General features: G+C 36.0%; 1 protein-coding gene across 6 annotated transcripts in view; it reads left to right on the top strand.

Moving 5' to 3' along the window:
• Positions 1 to 24340, top strand: part of LOC581235 (SH3 domain-containing kinase-binding protein 1) — a 46425-nt gene extending 22085 nt beyond the window's left edge. For 2 of the 6 annotated variants that reach the window (XM_030995347.1, XM_030995346.1), the window contains exons 4-16: positions 35 to 256; positions 1024 to 1217; positions 1675 to 1762; positions 2468 to 2652; positions 4562 to 4613; positions 5302 to 5352; positions 9477 to 9613; positions 10314 to 10458; positions 12273 to 12397; positions 13989 to 14213; positions 15513 to 15956; positions 18259 to 18484; positions 19183 to 24340. In XM_030995347.1, coding sequence (XP_030851207.1) covers positions 35 to 256; positions 1024 to 1217; positions 1675 to 1762; positions 2468 to 2652; positions 4562 to 4613; positions 5302 to 5352; positions 9477 to 9613; positions 10314 to 10458; positions 12273 to 12397; positions 13989 to 14213; positions 15513 to 15956; positions 18259 to 18484; positions 19183 to 19331 — 2243 coding nt within the window. In that variant the 3' untranslated portion in view covers positions 19332 to 24340. The remainder of the gene's footprint in view (positions 1 to 34; positions 257 to 1023; positions 1218 to 1674; positions 1763 to 2467; positions 2653 to 4561; positions 4614 to 5301; positions 5353 to 9476; positions 9614 to 10313; positions 10459 to 12272; positions 12398 to 13988; positions 14214 to 15512; positions 15957 to 18258; positions 18485 to 19182) is intronic. The other 4 variants (XM_030995348.1, XM_030995349.1, XM_030995350.1 and 1 more) reach the window with 4 other exon arrangements.
• The last annotated feature ends 706 nt before the right edge of the window (positions 24341 to 25046 follow it).

Raw genomic sequence — 25046 nt, 5'->3', positions numbered from 1 at the left:
CCAAACTTTGTATTATATTCTTTTCTTTTGACAGAGGGCGGGAGTAAGAAGAGGAAGATGCGTGCAAAGGTGACCTTCAGCTATAGCCCTCAGAATGAGGATGAGTTAGAGCTGGTAGTGAATGAGACAGTAGAGGTCGTTGACCAGCCAGAGGAGGGATGGTGGGAGGGTGTCATCAAGGGTAAAAGTGGTCTCTTCCCTTCAAACTTTGTCACCATGGTGGATGAAGATGATGCCTCAGAAGCAAAGTCAGAAGGTGAGTATCCAATCTCCTTATCCCTTGACGGACTTTCGTTTTTTTCCCCTCACTCCGATCTTCTCCTGGGCAGCATTTCACAAAACCGTTATACATGTAAGTACAAGTTCACTGACATCCCATTGAAATAGGTGTATTAAGTTTAACACGCCTTTCGATTGGATGTCAGTGAACTTGTACTCGTCGTGATGGTTCCATGAACCGATGCCAAGGGCATCTCCTTTTCTTATGATGGACTTCCCCCCCCCCTCTCCAGTCTTGCATACTCTTCATTTTTATTTCTGCATCAATTCATATCAAATTCCATTCTCTCATTCATTTTCTCTTCCTCCATATTATTTGTTCCTCCATTTTATTTCCTCTCTTATTCTCTAGTCTGCTACTTCTCTTTTTAATCTTCTCTAAACAACAACCTGTAATGTTTGGGCTTCCTCGTGCTAATAGTATTTTATTAATTATTCCTTTGTATGTGCTCCTTTTCATTAGTCCTTAGTATGACTGTGTACATTTATATCTACTAATTGTTAACCACAGAGTCCTATCCTGTAAGCGACCGGGCAAGCCATAGAGACACATTTTCCCTCAAGACATGCATGTATGTGTCCCAACCTCGGTTCTTTTCTTTCTGCATTTTAAGCAATGTTTCCCAAACTCTGATGATGATGATGAATCATGACTTCATGTTTATTGATGACATCACTATCAGGCTTCATTTCTCCAATGTTACAATTGATGTTCTTCATTACCCCTCATCCCGTTGTCCCTAGCGGTATCATCTTCTGGAGGAACCACGCCCATGGAGGAGGAGAACAAACCTGTGAGGAAGATCAAGAGTTCAGGCATTGGACATGGTAACATATTTGCTCAAGGGATCCCTCAGTTGAGGAAGACGCCTACAACGGATAAAGAGCCACGTACTCAAGCTAAAGCTGCTGAGTCTCACCCTTTTGCTTTGAAACGGGTGAGGATAAAGATATTACAACTACTGGTCTTAACTTTAAAGCGGGACTGTACTTGCTCCCTCTATATAGAAAACAATACCGTTGTTCCGCCATGGTCCCCTTTTTCTTATGTAAATTGAGAGCTGATTTGATGAGATAACCACCTGTCAGTGACCATGGAGGGAGGTCTAATCTCTCTTGGCCAAACTAGTGCAGATAGGCTTTAAAGGTGGTGGTGGTAGCTTTAATATGGAATATTGATAAAGTCAAACCTGTCTTAGTGGCCACCTCTCCATATTATCCCTGTGGAGAGTTTGATAGTATATTTGGGAACATTTCTCCTTTCAATGTATGAAGGAGATGTAGTGCTCATTTCATATATGTATAATTGTATATATATGCTCCTTAGGGCTCCTTACATATTATACACTTGCTTACATGTACATGTGACTTATGTTTTGTACTGAATGTGTTTAGATGTCATTACGGAAGAAAGAACACGAGGAGAAGAAGGATGAGGAAAAGAAGGAAGACAAGAACGCATCATCAGCGGCAGAAGCAAAAGGTTGGTATTGATATCTTTCATTACAAATTACATAATCTAATTCATGAGCAAAATATAGACAAGACAAAAACTAGTCATGGTCGGCCCTATGCATCATACCGTAGAGACAATGAAATAATGCTTGAAGATTATAATTGAGGTATTTTTTGTGTAGCATTTATGTTTAAGTTCTCATACATGTACATGTATATGAAGATGGATAATATGGACTGTTCATAAGAACTTTCTGCGCCCCTGTTGCCCCTGTTGCCTCTGGCATGCTACAATAATTCTATTCATGTTTGTGTATTTACAATATTTACATTAAAGTCAAATGAGATGTAATGATCATCTTTTATATGGTTAATGTACAGTCAACCCTGTCTTAGCAGCCACCTGTCTGTAAAGGCCACCTGTCTATAGTGGTCAATTCTCCTGTTCCCTTGGGTGACCTTAAAGCAGGACTGCACTACGTGTAGCTACATGTACTTGCGCCCTCTATACAGCCAACAATGCCTTTGCGGTACCCGTTGATCCATAATGGTCCCCTTTTTCTTATGTTAATTAAGAGCTGATTTGATTAGATAACCACCTGCCAGTGACCATGCAGGGAGGTCTAATCCCTCCTGGCCAAACTAGTGCAGATAGGCTTTAATAGACTTTATTTTGGCTGTATTTAAACATACCGGTATATATGTCATATTATATCCTCTCATCTCTGTCCAGGGATATTTAAAGTGAAGGTAATATACGACTACGAGCCAAAGAACGGAGATGAGCTGCAGCTGAAGAAGGGAGAGATTGTGACAGTCATCGATAGAGATGCTGGTGATAGCGGCTGGTGGAAGGGAGAAGTCAATGGTAAAACCGGTGTCTTTCCAGACAACTTTACAGAAGAGATTTCTGAAGAGGTAATTATATATTAATCTATCTATTAAGGTATATTCTTCCAGCTCAGAGTTTGATTGCAACATTTCTCCACACATCTCTGTTCTCTTTCATTATAGTACATTCTTGCAGTGTCATTCTCCTCCCAGTTAGTTCTTGGTTTCCCTCTCGGTCTGGTACCTTCTACTTTTCCTTTCGATTAATCTTTCAAGAGACACTGATGTCTTTTAATGTGGTCAAAGTAATTGTAGAATTGAGCAGTAAAACGATCAAGTGAACACAATAAAGATCATGATAGGCAGTTAATAGGTTGAAGCAGTGACATGATTATATTTTAATAGTTTGCATTCATGAAGAGTATGTATGAAATTGCTAGTCTTCAATTTTGTACTCCATTTTAAAGCCTATTTTATAGCCGGAATTGAAGATGTATGCTTCCCCCCCCCCCTCCGAAAATCAAATTGTGTCTTTGTTCATCGTGGGTTTCCATGCTCATAGACAACTGACCCTATTGTATATTGTAAAAATGCACCTGTGGAACCATCTCCCTCTGTGCATTCAGGCTTCACTATCTCTGTTTTCCAAGAATTCCTGAATATCTTTCTATTCAACCATTGAATCAGTCATTGTATGTCCTTGTAGTATTTATATATTTATTGTCTCAAGTGAATTACAGTAAGTACATTTATATAATAACTTTGTAAAGCATTGTAATTAAGTTGCTGTATTAAAGATGAAGTTGAGTTCTGGTCATGTGATTGCATTGTGATAGAAACGGTGTGGAACCGACCAGAAAAGGTTGATCATCTAGCATGTAAGAATTTGTGTGTATTGCAAGGTTCTGGAATCATCAAAATGATAAGAAATTTGGCCAAGTCTTGGTAAAGTTACAAACACTTGCACAGAAAGATGTATATGGGACTACACGAACACGCGTAAAAAGCCGGCCCCCCCCCCCCCCCCCCCCCCCCCCCCCGATTTTTACGATGTTACATGCATATTTAGAATATGAAGGCATTTGAAGAGCCATGCTTTTCAGGGAACATGTCTTAACTGATGTTCTTCCACACTTGCATAATAAGAATGAGTAATGCTCACAAATTATTTTTCACCTCTTCCCAGAACTCAACCTTCTCTTTAAAGAGCAAGTGCCAAAACTCTAGTGTACTGTATTGTAAAAGATAATATGTTAATGTACATACATGAAGGCATGATGAGTCACCTTGATTCGCTCAGGCTAATACAACACATGTAATTGAATCCATTCTAGATAGAAACCAAAATAGTTTCTATTAGAGCTGACTTGGGGATATTGAAAGTAAAACTATCAGTACTGTCCTAGGAATATTAGTATGACATGCAGACTGAATGGGATTTTTCTCCTGTTAAAGATAAAGTTGAGTTCTGGTCATGCCATAGTATTTGCGTGTACTGCATGGGTCTGGAGTCATCAAAATGATAAGAAATTTGGCCCAGTCTTAGTAAAGTTACAAGCATTGTACACAGAAAGATGTACGGAACTGCACACACATGTGGCATAACAATATGGTCCTCATTTTTAAGCTGTAACATGTCATATTTAGAATATGAAGGCATTTGAAGAGCCATGGCATGCTTTTCAGGGAACATTTTTTCTCTGACGTTCTTCCACACTTGCTTAAAAACAATGAAAACACTCACAAATTATTTCACCTCTCCTCAGAACTCGACATTCCTTTAACTCTTATGTGCGACAATTACCAGCAGAAAAATAATTGCCCCCCCCCATATATATATATATATATAACAATACATGTCTAGTCTTAATGGCATATACATTGTAATGAAATGACTTTTGCTATGTCTATACACTGTATATAGTATAATTGTGTGCCCATGTATTGAGATAATTTCAAATTACTGTGGAGTTCTCTTTTCTTTTTTTCTCTCCAGAAATCGAAAAAGAAAAATATGCCTGCACCTGTTCCAGCCAGACCTGTATCAGGTAAGGAATAACATAAAATGAATTCAAGTGAATATTATAAAGTGTGGGGTATAGACTACTACACTAATTGTGTGAAAATAATATTTATTAATATTCCTTGATATTTTAACTCCAGAAATTTACTCTCTGTTACAAAATTAACGATTTAATCTGCGACTTAATGCAGACAAAATACATGTAGAACCTGTAAAAGCACTTTATGTAAATTTGTTGCAATATGCACATGAAGCTGTGGAAAATTTCTGGTTGGCATAACACATGGCAAGCTGACATGCTCCAATTGAACCAAGTCATAAATATTTTGGTAGTCCTGGTTATTTCTCATTTATGCTGTGTAAGCTCAGGTTTTGTGCAAGTAGATATGAAATAGATTGATTATCAAGTTGAAGACAAGAAAAAAGATGTGCGGTTGGTTTTTATCAAGCTACATGCGTGTTAGTAATTGGAAGATTAAAAAAAAAATATATATATATTGCGGGAAAAGAAATAGAAAATCAAGTCCATTTGTAAAATTATCTTTCCTTCTTCATTCAGCTAACAGCTGCCTTTAGTGCTGGGAAAATTAGGAAAAAACTATCAAGCTGAAAACAAGAAGAAGTTCAGTACAGTTAAAAATGTGTTGTTAAAGTGGAAAGAGAAAATAAAAAAAGAAATAAAGTGAATATTGCTGATTATTGCCCTTGATTAGGCTTATTTCGTGGGTCAGACGACGATCACCATACACTGTCTGCACCACCACGTAAGATATAATGATTAACCTTCTTATCAAATCAGATATACTTACAGAGCACATTATAGGGCATATATATACTATTGGTAAACCATTCTGTATGACTCGCATATCTTCTGCTTTTCATTATTCTCATATATTTCATTGTTTGGATTCATATGTCGTCTGTTCAGAGCCAGAAGGGTGTTAAATATGTCTTAAAGCCACACTGCACTACTTATAGCTACTTGTGCCCTCTACACATGTACAGCCAACAATGCCTAAGTGGTACCTGTTGATCCCCCATGATGCCCTTTCTCTTATGTTAATTGAGAGCTGATTTGATGAGATAACCACCTGGCAGTGACCTTGCAGGGAGGTCTAATCCCTCCATGCCAAACTAGTGCAGAGGGGCTTCAAAGGATAAATACATGTATAGTAATGCCCTTCTGGCTCTAAACAGACAATAAATCGCATTAAGCAACTCATCTTTGTATACGGTACAGGGTCATCTCATTCTGATATTTATTCTATTAGTACAGTCAAACCTGCTTTAGTGACCACCTGTATAGAAAGACCACATTCTTGTTCTCTCCCTTGAAATGATTTTCATTAAAACATTTACTATTAAAAGGAACCTGTACATAAAGACCACGTGCCTATAAAGACCACTTTTCTTGTTTCCATTAGGTGATCTTAATAGACGGGTTTCACTGTATATGTATACGTGTGCTTTATAGTTGTCCTTAACCCTTACTGTACTGGGCTATTTTGAGCACCTCCTGACTGGGGGGGGGGGGGGGGCCTGGGAGGCCCCCCCCCCCTATGATCTCGGCCGTCGGATGTCCGATGAACACGAAAATTTGCATGTTTGTAGATATTTACGTAACGAACAAGACGGTGTAATTAGTTTTTTGCAAATATGTAAATTTTTGTCGTTATAGCCTAATTAATTATGCAAAATGCTAATTTTATGCATTTTACAGAAAACGTGTCAAACTTCACTTTTTGAACGTTGAAACTCATTATTCATATGAAACTTCTTTTCTAACACAAAATATTTATTTGGATGTAATTAATAATGATAATTTATGCAAATTTGATGCGATTTTCAAATAATTATTTTCTTATGTATTTTATTGTTTTTTTATTTCTTATTATATCTATTGTTTTTATTTCTTATGTATTCTTTTGTTCTGGAATACATCAAGTTACTTTGAGAAACACATAAAAGCAATTCGATATCAATTCATATCACCCACTTAGGAAGGAATACATCTAAACCTGTATTCACATTTCTGCTTGTACATGAATATATGCAATTATAGCATATTTTTGATGACATGCGCATACTAATTGTTATGTAACACCTCACAGGTATATCCGATTGCGACGAAAATGGTATCAAAACGTGCGTAAGACTTGAGGGAAAAAAGTCATGAAACGACAATTCAAAATTTCAAGCGGTTGCGGCGCAATCTCCGAAAATGTCGAGGGGGGGGCCTCCCAGGCCCCCCCCCCCCCCCAGTACAGTAAGGGTTAATATGTTAAGATTTCATTGCCAAATTTAAAAAAAATGCTGTATCTGATGATGATCAAGTGTGTTTAGTCCTATCCCACAGGCTGTAGTAAACTGCCCTGGAAAAAAAGAAAAAGAAACTGCTGATGCATGAACGCAAAAAGAGGAAATTATTTGTAAAAAAATGACAGGTTTCTGTAACAAAAGAAATATCTGCATGCAACTAAAGCCCTACTTGCATTCATTTATCAATTGAATCTTATTTCTTTTGGACTGAAGTCATCAGAGTTTGACACTTTTTGTTCAAATGTCTTAACTAAAAGCAGAGCAAACAAAGCAAAGTCATAACCTATTGTTTATTGTTTACTGTTGTCCCTATTAATTCAGAAGTCATAATCCTTTAAAGCCCCACTGCACTACTTGTAGCTACTTGCGCCCTCTATATAGCAAGCAATGCCTAATCGGTGACCATTAGTCCCCCATGATCCCCCTTTTCTGATATTAATTGAGAGCTTATTTTTTTTAGATGACTACCTGTCAGTGACCATGCAGGGAGGTCTAATCCCTCCTGGCCAAACTAGTGCAGTGGGGCATTAAAAGCAATTCTTAGTCACATTTAAGCCTCGTTGAGATATGGGATATTTTCTAGACCAAATATCCTGCTAATTGCAAACTTGAGCTGATGGCCTTTTATAATGTTTCTGGTTACTCTTTATAGAGACATGTTTGTTGTATCTGCATTTTAAAAATATGGCATATTGTAGCTGTTATTATCATCATTGTCCATGTATATTGCCAGCAAATGTTTATCTATCTTGTAGCAGAAAAATTGTTTCTATAATTAGAGCAGTGCAAAAAAAAGAAGATAAATTTTCTTGAATCAATTCTCATCATGTCTTTTCAATTATTATTTTTTTGTCATTAATGATCCATTGTGACCAAATTGTGATCAAATTATGATTAGATTATTAGATTGTGTAGAATTTATATTAATCTGTTTACAAGTTTAGCACATTTTCTAACTTCCTTTTCATACCTTTAGATGTTTGTACTGTACATATATGTCTATGTCTAGTAGTAGTATGTCAATAGCAACACAATACTAGAAGTCAATTGAACAAGTCTATTAATAATCAATCATGCTTTAAAGTGTTTGTGGTTTTCTTTCACAATGTATGTCATTCTGGTATAAGAGGCTAGTGGTTTAGTTTTTCACTACTTTACTGGTTTCTCTTCTAACATAGGTGTTGTCCTACTGAAAGAGTAGAGCATTATTGGTACTTACAGTTGAGTCTGGTCATGCGATTGCATTGTGAAAGAAAAGGGTGTGGAACCGATCAGAAAAGGTTGATCATCTAGCATATAAGTATTGGTGTGTACTGCAAGGTTTTGGAATCATCAAAATGATAAGAAGTTTGGCCCAGTCTTGGTAAACGAAACAAGCACTGTGCACAGAAAGATGTATATAGACACACAAAAATGTGGCATAAAAATGTGGTCCTCATTTTTTAAAGCTGTTACATGTCATATTTAGAATATGAAGGCATAAAAGATCCATGCATTTGCAGAGCCATGCTTTTCAGGGAACATTTTCTCTGATGTTCTTCCACACGTGCATAATACAAATGAAAACGCTCACAAGTTATTTTTCATCTCTCCCAAGAACTCAACCTTCTCTTTAATACTATGTAATCATTGCATAGAGTAGATTAATAATGTGAGCTGTTTCCACTCTACCGGTATATTACCCAGTCAACTCACTCTATATATAACCCAGTGAACTCACTCTGTATTTACAGTTGACCAGTTAGAAGGGTATTCATTCATAATACATTTATTGGGAAGCATTATTTCATTAAAAATCTCATTCGTTACCAATGTCTGTATTACTGAATTTCATGTTGTCTCTATGTATGTTGAAGCTAATGTGGCTATGTTTGGTATTCAGTTTCTTAACATTTTGCTACACAATTCTCTGCTTTTATTGAGGAACTTTCTTAGTGTCTTCCTTTATATCATATCATTTCTGAAAACTTGCCATGAGGAATACATATTTAATCTTGTTAACAGCTCTCAAGTGAAGCTCCATTTAAAATATTTGCATAAAATTGCATTGCTAAAAGAACTCTATATATTTGTGATTTTACTTCAACTTAAACAATTGCTTTGCTTTACCTTGCTTGCCTTATACATGTACATATGTGTTATTAAACTTAATTGCCTTAAAAATGTAGAAATGCATGAAAAATCCTGCTAGAGAAAGATAGATAATTATGAATATGTTAATATATTGTGTATACAAACAACAAATATGTTTGGCAGAATGGACTTTTTCCACTTCTAAAATTCTCTAGATTTTATTTTCAAATGAGAATTTGTATTAAAAGATGGTTAACAAAGTAAGTACAATACACAAAGAAACTTGTTGATTATAAGCATGTTCATTTTAAACCAAGAAATAAAAGAAAATTGTTTATGAAATGCATTCCTCATTTATTTTGCTAAGCAAGAAACATAGTCAAACTTGGTTTATACAAGTAATACATTCTTTCTGTTACATGATGATTTCTTGGTAACATTAATGACATTTATGCTGTTAATCTTTGTTGATTTCATTCCTTTGTGTACCCATTAGGTCCCTCAAGACCTGGTAGTATGGAGGTTAAAGGTGGTTCCACACAGAAGCCAGGTATTACTAAGCAACCATCTCAGGATAGCAAGTTAGCTCCCAAGGAAAACGGCTCTAGGCATCTCCCTCCTGGTGCTAAACAGGTAAAGAAACATGGTCAGACATTAATCTACATTTGCCACACTCCACCCAGGTGAAGTAAATGGGTATATGGTAGGAATTTATTCCTTGAAACGCAGCACGTGTGACAGCTGCACTGCTAAAGCCAGGGTAATTATGCTGCATTATTGTAGAGCGCTTAGAGTAATAAAGTGATAAAGTAAGTGTTAGGCGCTATATAAGCAAATATAATTATTGATCAAAGATGCAATTTCATCTGCAAGGGCTCCTCGGAAATCTATCAGCAATTCTGTGTCTAGAAACCCAGTAACAGAATTTTTGGTTATCGGTTGGCTTTTTTTTCTTACGCAGGCATTTTAATTACATAAGGCCCGGTTTTTATGTGACATGGTAAACTGTCTAGAAGAAAAAAATAATGAATAGATTTAAAAAGTAAATTAAAAAAAAAACTTTTTGCAACAAAGGTCTCTTATGGTAATCACTTTATATGTACATGTATCCTTGAGTTGTAAGGTACAAAAATGTGAAGTGCACTTCACTTATAACGTCATTTTTATTTTGAAATTAGTTTCTCAGGCAGTTTACTACGTCACATCTTCATGAGGCCATGGTGATGCAAAAGCCCTCAGTCATCATATTTTAATTTGTGTGTGTGTGTTTGTATGCTGGGGGGGGGGGGGGAGGAGTGAAGATGTAAATTCTTGATGTTCTTTTCTTCATCAGGTACTCCCACCACCTACAGCAGGGAGACCACATGTGTTCAACAAGCCTACAGCACTGACCAAGCCTCAAGTGCCGGCATCTAGACCACATGATGTTAAAGAGACATCAAAGGATAGCACCGACTCCGGCAAAACAGATCCCAAAGGTAACAAAACACTTGCTATTTGTGACTTTTTGATACTGGAGTGCATGCGGTCACTCTAGTAGGAATCTCACAAGCGCGTTAAAGCCTTGGTGCTAATACCAAGCATTGGGACTACATAGAAAAAAATGCTGATGGTGAATTCTCCCTGACAAGAGTAATGACAGACCAGGGTAATAAATATCTTAGTTGATATTTTCAACCTGTAATATTGGTTCGGTCCTCCACGACCACCCTCATAGGATATCGAAAAGCCATTTCTCATTCAATTAAAACCTTGGGTAAACCAAGAAGTTTTATAGACCCTTGTTTTCTTTCTTTCCATTAAGATAAGCAGGCAACACACTGAAAGACATTCCATGTTTTATTAGGTGGGCTGTATCTAATACAGACCACCTTATAATTTTGTTAAAATTGCCTTTATTATTATTATCATTATTATTATTTATTTTTCTTATTTCGACCCACTTTTTTGTAGGCAAGATATCTTGAAAATGGTTTATTCAAATACCTTGAAATTTGGCACACATATGAATAGGCATATGAACAAAATGCAACAACTCTGACCTGGACTGATGACGTCATCTAGGCACCATTTTGTAAAATTTTACGAAAATCAACTCATGATCATATCTTCATAACCAAAATTAATTTCGCATTCAAATTTATCATGATCAAGGTCAATATCAGTTCGGTCAATTTCAGGTCAAAAAACGCGCGCATGCGCAAAATTTTGAAATGCTCAAAATCGTCTCAAATTTATTTTGCATACGTTTCAGGTCATTTTAAGCATTTTATAAAAAATCGCGCAAACGCTCATGCGTGCGCATTTTCGCGCGTAACACCATTACACAACATAGAATCGCCATTTTGTTTTCATGATAATTCCCATATTTTTCGAACAATTTGATACCATGTTCATCTATTTATGACCATTAATAATAAGATGAGCGTCCATTTAAGAAAAATGTCTGTTCGCGCGACCTCTTGTAATACATAGCATATATGGGCAAAAACTTGCCTATACAAAATCCATTATAGCTCTTTTGGATAAACCGGAACCCTCAAATGTTTTTTCATATTTGGATAGGGTATGAGTCGGAGATATGAAATCATGTCTCATTTGGCCATTACAAATATCGTGACATCATCACAATGGCCTTGGAACTCAAAATATGAATTTGCATATCATGACGTCAGCATTTTTATGGAAAATTGATTGTATCTCTGTAAATATTGATTGATTTTCTTCCAAATTTGGATATGTTGTAGCAAAGACAATTCTCTACAAGGTTAGTAATCACCATTTTTCATTTTGTTGATGTCATCATAGTGAAAATTTCGATTAAAGGCCTCATTTCAAAAACTTCATAATTTGCGTGTTATGCCTATAGAAGGTGAATTTAGTTTACGTTATGAATCTACATGATATTGTTTTTTAAGAATTTGTAAGCAGTATGTCGCTTATTTTTGCTTTATTTTGTCTCAAATTTTATCTCAAATATGAGTTGACCAGCCCACCTATACTTGTTCAAAACAAGTATTATAATGTCTAGTTTTAATTGTTTTTCTGCGAACGCACACAAATTATAGAACTAAATTCATCTATAGCATTGTGGAACTATTGTACAGGCATACAGTGATATGTGTGCACCCTTCAGTGGCTTCATATTTATACACTAACTTTGAATTCATTTTGAAATTTTTGTGATAATGATAGTTAGAAATCATCTGTCCACATTTATTCTTGACATTGTCATGATTTACCTTTACCTATTAAGTCATATTATTTTGTTCTCTAAATACTTGCTATTCAGAATCAACTTTTGACAACATCACAATCAACACGGAGAAACTGACACACATCAACCTGTCTAGACCGAAAGCAACCCCAAATAGGAGACCGCCCTCAACTTTTGGTATGCCACCGCCTGCTGCATCGGTAAGTGTTGGAACACCCTTGACCAGATTGGACGTTTCCTGGGGCTCGTTTCACAAAGCACTTGTCGCAGCAACAAATGACAAAAATCAGTGACAAATCTGCTGATAACCAATCAGAAGCAAGGATTTCAGTAGCTTATAACAAAAACTATCATTTGTCACTGATGACAAGTTTTGTGAAATGGGGCCCTGGTCATTGGAATGGAATGATAGATGTCCCCATGTTATCGTTAGTCTTGATTGATGCATCAATATAATCATATGATAGATACAGTAGACCGTAGATTGATGTTTGTCCTGTTGGAAAATTTGTAAGACCCCTTGCTTGACTCTGACTGCATTGTTGGCCTTGTATCCCTTGTATCCCTTGCTGCACAGTATCTTGTGAGCTTCCTAGTGCTCTTGTCTTACATGTGATAATACTGTTGGTTAGTCTAATGTCTAGTAACTCAAAAGGTGGTAATAGATGAGTACGTAAGAAAGGGGTGGATAACATTTATTGCTGTAACATTGAGATGTTGATGTAATTTTCAATGTAAAGTAATATATATTACTGTACCATGTAGAATAACTTGCATTTGTGTTTATCTTGAAAGAAAAATGAGGAAAAGGCTAGAATTCACAATTTGTTCTGTTTTTTAAAATCATTTTAAGAGGTATATTTCATGGTTATGAATATGTTCACACAGAGATGGTACCATTTGGAAACATTTACACTAATTAAACAAACAAAGTATTTTTCAAATGCCTTCTGTCTCTTCGCACATGATGCACTGCAGGTCCTAAAGATGAAATAAAGGAGTAAACATTATTTTGATCTTAATTTTGAAAAATATTTAGTTAGTGCTCAATTTTTAAGTAGTGGATTCTTTAAGGGATATTATATGTGCATTAAACTGCTTGATGCATCTTGACTATATTTATTAAAGCCTATTATTTTGACATCATGCTTGCATTGCAAACCCTATGCCTGTTTGATTTGAATTTTGTTTTTGCATGTTTATGAATTTTATTTTGTTTTTCTTTTCTTTATTTTATTTCCTCAATAACCCTTTTAACATTTGTTTTCATTCATTTTTAACTGTGTGATGAAACATTACATCACAATATGTAACCATCATGTTCATTATGAATTTATTTGTGTGTCTCATTTTCAACTGCTGTGAATTTATTTCATTTTCTTGGATGGAACATTCACTAATTCACTGTGTGATCACTAACAAACAAAAATCCTTTTTGCAATGATTTCATAAAAAAAAAACTATTCATCCTCATGGAAAACGCAACAAAATTATTCCTCATCTGGTCATCTAACGGGATAACCTTCACATTCTTTTGGTTACTTTTGTCACATATGATGCTCATTCTTTGTTGTCAAATAATTTTTCACCACCATCCAATTGGATTGATGACAAAAATTCACATTCACACTTCTGTCTTATCTTTCATGAATTCCGGGCAAAAAAAATGGAACTCTTATTTCTTCTCATTTCACTTTATACCACACCCTCCATCTTCAAAACAAATCATAACGATACATTGTACTTCTAACAATCCACATTGACCCATCCTACTTGTCTACCTAACCCCAGTCGTCATCTAACACGCCCCTCTCACCCCTCATCAGTCCCCCTCCTACCTCCACCTCACCACCACTGATCGACAGCGTCGATGGGGGCCCCACCACCACGCCTCACCCCTCCTTCTCCCACACCGACTCCCACACTGACGAGGAGCCTAAACAGCCTCCCCCATGGAGTAGAGACATCAAAAAATCACTTCGTAGGCCGCCTGTTGCACGTCCCACCCAGGATAAGGTGACAATTATATGTGTTTATTGTGGTGTCTTTAATAGTCTAGCTATTTCACTCTTCTTAAAGCTAACCACTCTTTATGATGGGTTTGTGGTGGGTGAAAAACTGACCTAATGTAGGAATAGCATAGAAAACATGTTTTGCACATGCTCTGGTAAAAGCACATTTTTTTTCTTCCAATGACCTTGTGTACAAAGCTTACATTGGACCAATGTTTCATGGTCCTTTGCTTTTATGTTGTTGCTTTCTTCCCCCTTCTGTTAAATGCTAAACAGTGGGAGTTTGATATGACCAGCTCTCTCATATGCCTTTATAATTGTGGCTGACAAACCATTAATCAAAGTATATTGGCAAAGTGTTTTCTGTCCCAAAATCTATAGATTTTATACAGGATTTTGTTACATTTTGATTTGTCAAATAAAGAACTGTTCATGTACTTCCTCAGTGTTGTCCACAGCTTGCATTATTAGTGCTGTCATCAACAGGCCTTATTTGAAACTATGTTGACAGAAGTTGAGTTTTTTTCATACAAAATGTTAGTTATTAAAGTAACTCATACAAATTTATCATTGGAGAAAGCAAAATATGTTGGTGATTCTTTAAACCAAAGCTAATCACAAGTACAAAATTTTCCTTTTGGTGCATTGCTTCTTCATCTAATGACAATCAACTTTACTGCGCATCTTCTCCAAAATTCTTGAATTCATAACATCGCTGGAGAAGGTGAAATAGCACTTGGTAAATCATGATTGTTGTTAAAATAGTATCACTCAGAGAAAAAAAATTAAACAGTTAGATAGCAAACAACAAGGCCAATGACAGCACTAGTCATCATGTTGTTAATATCCCTCAAACATGCTCCATGCTATTGTGCTTTGATTTTAAAAAGTCAGTTTTATATGAAACCTCATCACATTTGCTTGCAAAAATCTAAAGCTCACATTTACAAAAGATTTGCGCAATTTTCACAGTCAAGCTCCAGTTTGCTCTAGCTATTTATTTGCTATTTCTCCGCATGCTTAAAAATCCATGCCCTGTTTGCATGATTTTGGAGTGATGTTTTACTAACATTCTAATGAAAAATAATGGGATCTATGTGTAACATTGTGTTTTAATCTGATGAATACTACATGTAAGTCTGTGTTTACTTTGGCTGGGATGTATAGGAAATGTGTGTATACTATAATCCTATCCTATCCAACAGGTCGGCATTTCCTAATCATTGCTACTTATTTTAAATTATAAAATGGCTAGATAATGATTCCTTTTTCTAAATTCTAAAAAAACTTTCATTCTCTGCAGAAATCTCCTCCCTCTTCCACCAGCAGCTCCTCTCCTCCCAATAATACTCCACCCCTTGCTCCACGCGCCAAACATAAAAAGCCGCCCCACCTGTCCTCGACACCCCTCGCCCCTATACCGGACCACGACCCTCCATCAACCCCTTCAAATACCTCAAGCTTAGCCTCATCTTCTAAGTCGGAGGAACCCACTCCCAGTGCCCCGGTAAAGTCATCATCTCAGGCTCACCCTCCTGCTGCGCTCCCTGAAAAGCCCAAGGCTCACCCTCCTGCCACGCTCCCTGAAAAGCCCCGCCCCCCAGCCCCAGACCACCTCCCGCCCCGCCCCTCTACCGACCCCGCCCCGGCTTCCAAGGAGTCCCATAGCAGTGACCCGCCTTGGAAGACGGAGCTGAAAAACAGAACTAACAAATCTAGTGGACTTTCTTCTGCTTCGGGTGCTCAGGTGAAGTGGTGCAGAAACTAATCACATGGTTAAGGGCATCAAGATGTAGTCTTACTAACTTATGGATTCAAAGAGATGAAATAATGTAGGGGTGTGTGTGTGTTTGATGTGTGTATTCAAGCATTTCCTCTAAAGCAACAAAGTCTCTCTCTCTTGCTCTCTCTCTCTTTCAAATATTAAACATGTATTTAATTCACACCAAAATTACAAAAAAAATTATGATCATTTAATCATTGCTACATGTATTTCAGTTTTATTTCATTAGTATTCAAGGGACAAACTTATTCTCTGCTGAATCTACTGAGCTCTCTCACAGCTGTTATGAAAAAAAGAAAGGAAAAAAAAAAATTAAAAAATATCTCATTCATAGCAACTACCTCAATAGACCAGTTCACGGTTAGCACATGTCCCAAATGACCCCGAATATCTACAGATCTTCAAAATATGAAGAGGTCCCAGTTTGTACATTTGGAAATAATCACTCCTACAGCAATGGAGGTGCTAAACATATAGCCTTTGTTTCCCCCTTTTCAAAGAATACTTCCACCTGTCTATCATGGTCTGCACTGCTTGTGCAAAAATGAATAATGACTACATAATTTTCATTAGCACATATCCAGTATTTTGTCTCCGTGTATTTCACAATTTGGTCTGCAATGACCTTTATCTGCTCATGCTCAGATTGCAACTATGAACTGGCTTATACATGTACATGGCAACTCATGTTTCAATGAGATATTGCACATTTTAGATGTATGTCATTTATACCTTCTATTATTACCATTATTCTTCTTTAATTTGTCTTTTCATTCCTTTTTTTAATGTCTTATTTTATTTCTTCTGTAATACATTCTTTCCCTTTCTCACTCCATAATTTTCTATATATGGTGCTTCCACTTCCATTTATCTATATAAGCTCATGGAGTCTGCATATCACACTCTTGTGAAATAACAATGATTATCAGTTCATTAACATAATACTTGGAACTCGTATGAATCAACATCTAGGAGATGAAGTAATAGATTACCACAGTATGAAGTCGTACTGGCCAAGCTGCCAAGGTTGCTGGTTCCATACAATTTTGAGCTGAACAATGGTGTCATGATCACACCAGCCCCAAACATTGAATTTGCCCTGTTCCAGCCTGTTGCTTAAATGATTTCGCAATAAACCCCATGCGTAGGCTATTTTGTTTAGAACCAGTAACTGGGACGACGAGCGAGTATGACGTCAGCACTTCGGTACTCTATTAGATTTAAGGCATGATAGGTCAAAGGTCAAATTCTCGGAGGTCAATCTACAGTTATAGACCTGTTTACTGATAATGTTATGCATTGTACAATTATAGTGTATTGTATAATGCATAATTTGATTCACTTCAGTAATTAATTGTTAATATGTCTACATGTATGTTGACATGTATCCTTTGTACTGTTCCTTAGCTTGCCCTAATACCTAGAAACCCAACATTTGCATGAGACAATCCAAACATTGTGTTTGATTCCCTCAACTAACAGTTTCCTGCTAATGTCTCATGATTTGAATGTTTGGTTGAGTATTGGATGTGAGTTCTACTAACCTAACACATCGTACTTGAGTTGCATTTGGGCGCATGTTAATTGAATGACTGTCCTTTTATTGTTGTGTTATTTTTGTTTGATGGGATGTATAGGTTGTAGTTTGTGCCTGTGTAACACTTATTTCTACATTCAAAAGTGGTATTTGATACTGTTTGAGTTGTCCATAATATGTAACTGTAGAGGAAATTAATAAAGTTCTCTGAAATATTAGCAGTAGGAGCATCCTTTTAGTATTATTTAAAAATAACATTTTGATTTTGAAAAGAAATTCTATTAGGATATATGATTTTTGTTTATGAAAAGTCAATTTTGCTATTCATTAACGCATAGAATAAAAGGACAATTTCTGTTCATATTTTAGGTTTTTTAGAATGCCAGACTTATATCAAAACAATTATTTTAATTACAGGAGTATCTTGTATCCATTTCTGTTTTGTCTTTTGAAAAGTAAGCTTATTTTATTTTATATTTACTCAGCAAGTCTTCATTACAAAAATATAAAACTGTAATCCAAGCAGGAATTTTTCCTACCTTTGAATACTTGTCAGGGCACCAGGGTTAGACAAAGAAACACTGTGGATCAACAATTTTGCCAGGCTAGTAAATTTTAACAACTTGAAAAATTATTATAATGATGATTATATTTGTGTATCGATCGACCTAGCAACCATCTGAAATGTTTCCTAACTGATTAGTTTGAAATGTTTGTCTCCTCATCTAGTCTGCTGAGAATGGTAGTGGTCCTCCAAGTAGTGTTCCTCCAAGCAGGCCTAAGGCCTCTTCCACCACCACCCCAACCCCTGCCCCAGCCACAGACACCAGCAGTGCTCCTCCTCCTCCAAGGCCTGCTGTAGGTGTTACCAAGACAACACCATCCATCAACTCCTCCGCTCCTAAAGACGGAGCATCGTCGGCAGATGTCCAGGAGCTGAAGAAAGCAATCAAATGTAAGCGGTTTTCTTTTCTTGCATCATTCTTTTAGAGTAGGAACGGATCTAATAATAATATTGGGTTCTTGTATAGCGCTCATATCTGTCATACTTGACACTCCTAGGGCTCCGCAATTATTACCCCGGCTTTAGCACGGCTGCCATTACGGCGCTCTAGCATTTCAAGGAATTAAGTCCTGTCAGGTACCCATTTACATCACCTGGGTCCAGTGTAGCAAATGTAGATTAATGTCTTGCAAAAGGACATTAGTGCCGTGTTGGGGCTTGAATCGTGAACCTTGTGATCCTCAGTCCGGTGACATATCCACTCGAACACGACACCTCTATATATGTCGTGTGCTGAAAGCTAGAAGGGCATTAATTCTTTGTTGAATGATATGAGCTAGATTCCTTCCGGCTCTCACTGAGCAGATAATACATTGTTCTGTTGTTTGTACACCCTTCTGCATACCCTGTTTGAGTAATATGTCACACCTTTTTTGCACTGGCCGTTACCCTTGTATACAGGTACATGTACATATAGGACTGTCATAATCGCAAAATAGATAATCTTCTATGTAGACTTCATTTATTTAATAATTGAAATCCTGGTGCATTTCTTCCATTATTCAAGAGTCTCTCATTTGTTTCAATTTAGTATGTAAGTGCGCTTTGTTTTATGATGTGTTCACTGTCTTTCTACTCTTCATTTCCAGCACTCCACGAAACCATTGCAAGCATAAAGACTGAATTCAAGAAAGAGGTCAAAAAGCTGATGACGGAAGTTGATGAGGAGAAGAAACACCGGATGATGATGCAGGTTGAGTTAGAAAGGATTAAGAAACTTGTAATGGAAGGAGACTGATCTTCATGGAAACCATCTTCTCATCCGTGCAAAAAAAAAGAGACGGTTAATAGTTCTTTCATCAGCGGGACGCTGTTTGGCAACAAACTTCTTTTTTTTTAAAGAACATTCAAAGATTTCATCGCCAAGTCTTTTCAGATATATTTGTTTTTATTTTCAACTCTGCTGCACTCTACGCCTCCTGGAAGACATTCAAGATTGCACACTTTTCCATGTCTTTGTTTAAAAATTATTCCATTAAACAGAATTCCTCCGTCGGACCAAATTGTTTCTGTCATCCTAAACATTCTAGTCTTTATGACGAGGGCATATGTCAAGATATTTGAATTCATTTATATTACAATATAGATACATGTATATTTTACCATGTAAAGATTGTTATACTACAATGATGTATTAATTCACATGTTGATGTATATAAGATTTGATGCACATTTCTTGCTCTTTCACAGAGAGTAGGCTAAGAATACAAATTGTGATCTAATCGCAGGAAGCCCTGATAAAGTTAATAATACTTCTTTGACAGCCTTGGGAACCATGAGAACACAAAGCATGTTTGGAGTCAGTGATGATGATAACTGTCTTTCATATAGTGCTTTTTAGACACAAGTAGCCTACCTTATCAAAGCGCTTTAAAATGTTTTATTATCCTGATCATCAGATTAAAACAAGATTCTGCACTTTATACTGCTCACTTTTCCCTCTCCTGGGTGCATTCTAATTAAACCTGATGGTGATTTTTCAGGTGCGCATATGCTAAATCCAGCTAGATGACATTCATACCCTACTGGATGCCCATTTAACACCTGTGTGAAGAGAAGCAATGTAGATAAAATGCCTTGTTTCAATTGTAAGTGCCTAGTCAGTGCTAGAAGTCAGGACCTAGCTTTATTATTCCAAGTAGTGTAATAAAAGTGCTTGACTATAACTCTCCAAGATGTTAGCATGGAGATAATCTCTATTCCTAAAACATCCAATTTAAAACCCCACTGCACTACTTATAAGCTACTTGTGCCATATATATAGCAGTCAATGCCTAATCTGTGACAGCTGTTCCCCCACGATCCCCTCTTATGTTAATTGAGAGCTGATTTGATGATAACCACCTGTCAGTGACCATGCAGGGAGGTCTAAACCCTCCTGACCAAACTAGTGCAGAGGGGCTTTAATTTTGGTGCTGCCAACTTTATCAATTTTATCAGGGCCTCTCTATATTAAGGTCACATTTAGAACTAAATATGCCTACTACATGTAATTGCAAATGTGAAATGTATATGAGCTTGGAAATAGAATTGTATTCATTTTTAAAATCATTATGGTATGTTACAGTGTTAAGTATGAATGCAGTGTTTAAATAGTATCATACCTGTGTATGTATCTTGAAGCTGTTGTTTTGGGAATTTGTAAGGCATTAATTTGCATGATGATACACAAGAGCTTTGTTCTTCAGGGGAAAATAGGCACTGACCTCACATAGGAAGAAAACAAATAAATAAAATAGAGAGTTAATGAGATGCTCATTATAGCTTGCAATGAGATTTAGTAGTTAATCCAGTTGGGGAGGGGGGGGGGGGGGGGGCTGGATAATGCTACAGACTATAGAGAGATATATATGCAACTATTCAATAGAAATCACTCTTTGAGTAGACCTCTTATTCTTTAATATCTTTCAAAAGGTCCTCCAGCATCATGCTAAATGTACTGTACTCCATTGCTGTTCTTCTCCTTAGAGTTCTAATTTCTGGGCTTTGAGGGAACAATGGTGTTGAATGCCAAGTTCCTTGAAGAAAAAAACACTGTTTAAAAAATTGTTGAAGAATATTTTGTTTTAATGTTTAGCCAGCTCTTTTATGAATTTTCTACAGTGAATCAGCATTTCCTTGCAGTGACATGGCTTTTTTGGTTAAACCAAAGATGATTTTCAGTTTCTACTGGAGCTGTATTGGACTTTTTGTCACTCATACTCAGAGATTCACCACATTACATTTATGGAGTAATTGCTGTACATCCTCTTTATTCATGTTGTTATATTTGCAGCATCCAATAAGGTTGTTAACTGAGATGAGGAAAGGTAATTCAATTCAATTCAATTCAAAGAAGCTTTTATTCAATCTTGTCAAAAAGTCCAAAGACTAAAAATGTGAGTTTACATCAAACATACAATCATATAAAAGAGCATTAAAAAAAATTCATATAAAGAAAAACATGGCAAATGGGAAAAATTATAAATTAAAATAAATTAATTAATGTAAAAGGAATATACTTAATAAATGAGGATAAATAAAAGGAAGAAATGAAATCAAAATTGCATAACCAGCTGGCTTACTCCAATGTATTTTGTAATTTCTTATCTTTTTTCATCTTCAGTAAACAATGTATATTGTGCAGACAGTTGAGCTACATGCTGTATATTTTTTATGCAAAAAAAGAAGGTATGAATTCATAACATTTAAAAATCCGGAACTGATCTTTTATTTGTAAGGATTCATATTATTGATAAGTCTTTCATTTCAATGTCTATGGATGTTTATACACAGAGATTTGTGTGCTTAATGAAGAGTATATTTGTAATTAATTGTAAAACTGTAATTGCAAGCAGCCATGTTGGTCAGACTACAGAGTTGAATCCTACGCTCAATGTGAATGTTATATCATGTGAATAGTATCTGTTCTGTTCAGATTCTTCCATGTGTAAGAAGGAAGGATTTAGAGACCTTTGTTTAATACAAACAAGATAGAAATCAGTCATTATTATTTATGTCTCTTTTGACTCACGCTCTCTTCTCTCATTTGCAAGAATATTCAGGAGTGACTGAAGGAAACAATGAAGAAGATTATTGTGAATGGAGGAAGATGATTTGTAAACGACAAAGGGATTAATTTGAGCCTCTTTTCCATGTTTTTGATGTTTCGTACAATGCAAATATAGCACAATTTATAAAGCTTTAGCCTGCTTCCAAATGGATTGGCACTTTGTTTTGTTCTCCAGCCTTTATATGTCACTGATACAGGAAAGGACGTTTCTGTCCATGTTTTGTCAGTTGTTCCCATTCTTGGGAATGTAAAACAATCTTATGAAAATTATGGCAGATTTTTCTTCTAACATTATTTCTTCCAGTCTCAGAATAACCGATAAATGCACAGTAGGAGCAGGGGAGTACAAAATAGGAAAGCCTGTATCTGCCTGAAAGTGCTTTCTTTGTCTAGTAAAATTGCAAAAGTGGCCATGATTTAAAAGTCTGGAAAGGATGGCAGGTATGTGATTAATTAGAGGCTACTTGAAGTTTAACAAATGGAAATGCTCAAATATGTTGTGAGGTGTCACAAATGATTCTATAAAAAGGGATTAATAAAGCAAGCATAAAGATATACAGTTAATGCTACAAGTTACTTTCAATACTTCACATGCCTTCACATGAAGAATGTATGCTTAATTGTAAAAGTTTCGTTGTCAGATTTATTGAATTTTCTCTCTCCACTTTCCCCTTATTCAAGCATTATGAATGCAGTCTTTCTTTCATTTATTTTTAGTTTGGAAATGATTTAAAGCGATCTTGTTGTTATCCAATCCCATCATTGATTTAAAAATCATTTTATTCATATCAAGGTTGTAGGTGCTTTAGAAATTTGTTTGTATGTACTTAAAGTCTGTTAATGTATCATGTAAAGGAACCCATACAGATGTATTTATTTATTTGTTGATTACATGATTCTCCTGTACGCGATTTCATCTCAATTTAGTGTATTTATAGTGATAGGGTGTTTTTTGTGTGTTTTCATTTTTACTGAATGGTAAAGGAGGAAAGGCAAAGAATTCTGTATCCTGATTGATCGTAATTGCAGTTTTTTATATGTGTGTAAAGCCATAGGGGAATGATGACAGTAATTTGGTGTTCTATTGTGATGCATATAATTTGTTGCCCTCCAAAATTCTTGGTTAATTATTAGCCCAAGTGTATAGAATACCAATATACCTTTAACACCAACTCTTTTACAAGCAAGTTGGAACATTAAATATGAATATTTCAGTACGTGGAGAGAAATACATTAATTGAAATGTATGATAAAGTATTGGATACACAGACCCTTGAGGGATTTGAATCTGGTACATTGTTTGAACATTTGATAGTAATGTTGGAGACATATTATAGTTTTGAAGATGACAATGACCTCCTTGGCTAACCCCAGTCAAACTACCCCCCCCCCCCCAGACAAATGTTCCTTTGAAAAGTAAACAAAAAAAATACTTTAATTACCTGTAGGTACTTTTTTGAGGGTAATAACAGGAATTTCAGGAGTAAATTATTGGGTTTCGTTGTCCAGTAAGGTACATGGAGTTGGCAAGGTGTTATAGCGCTTAGAGATTTCGGTTGTAAGCACTTTATAAGCACCATTTTTATTATTATTATTATAATAATGTGCATACTTGTCCTTTTTGTTAGCCTGGCTAATTCTAAGCCCTCTTTACCCTCCACTCTTAATTCAACCACATTTTATTGAGATTTATATCCAGTATCTTGACCCTCAAAAAGGGCAGTAATTATGAAGAGATATACGAAAAGAATGAAATATACCAATATAGGCCTGAATTAAAGGTTAAACCATTACTTTTATTTGAGCTATTGATTTTAGTAATAAAAGTAAAACTTTTGTAATTTCAGATTGTTTACTATAAATTATTTTCGTCAGTGCTATCATTTCTTCTTCATGTAAATGCGTTCATCATAGATGTTATGTTCTGTAACTGCATTTACTTGTATAAACCCGGAGTTTACCAACATTTGTAAATTCGTATATGCTATGAAAGATGGTAATTATAACAATGTTTTTGCAATGTATTCTTTCAATAAAAGACTGGGAAAATATGAGATAAATTTCTATTATTGTTTTGTATCAAATATGAATACTGAGATAAATAAAACTTTTAGAAAGTTGCTCATTTTGAATTTGAACATTGTAGAAATATTGGGATAGATGAAATAAAAAATTATATATATATAGACCTGAAATCATTGTGAAGTATCTGTATGTATTTTGTGTACTGTTGTTGTTGTTGTTTGGTAGATCTATAGAACATGATACACCTGTATCGGTGAAGAATCCAGGGGTAGTAATTGGTTTTACCTGATGTGTATGCTAGTGATGATTTCCCTGGACTTTCTTTCATCAAGGATGTATGGTTAGGGTTAGTGTTGGAGTTGGATTTAAGGGTATGTTAAGGGCAAGGGCAAGGGTTAGGGTTTAACCGTTTAGGTATCGTGCCGCCTGGGTGGAAGGTAATTATTCGGATATCGTAAGGAGTAGACCGGCTTAATAACATATTCAAATTGTATGCATATTTATTAAACAAAAATTGTTCATATGCCAGCCTGAATGCTTGCCCGCGATGCTTGCCCGACATAACAACAAGTAATGTATGCAAACTGGATTCCAGATTTTGTAGCTCATTCATTAATAACCGGTTCATGGAATTACTCGTCACTAGGTCCCCAGGGGGAAAAAAGTCATGGGGGGGGGGGGGTCGAATCATCTTCTCTATAGATCAGTGTAAGTTGGTAAGGATCACTATTTTTTTAAATCAACACCCACCCCACCCCCTTGCGCCTTATCTAACCTTATTTTTTAAAAAGGTTACATCTACCTGTGTTTTGGAAAACTCGTTTTGCCCCGCCCTGCTAGCAAGACAAAATGCATTCCATGTCATGATTATGCAGT

The sequence above is a fragment of the Strongylocentrotus purpuratus genome, unplaced genomic scaffold, assembly GCF_000002235.5.
Source record: "Strongylocentrotus purpuratus isolate Spur 01 unplaced genomic scaffold, Spur_5.0 spur5_scaffold_21, whole genome shotgun sequence".
Lineage (NCBI taxonomy): Eukaryota > Metazoa > Echinodermata > Echinoidea > Camarodonta > Strongylocentrotidae > Strongylocentrotus > Strongylocentrotus purpuratus.
This window is presented reverse-complemented; position numbering and strand designations above follow the sequence as displayed.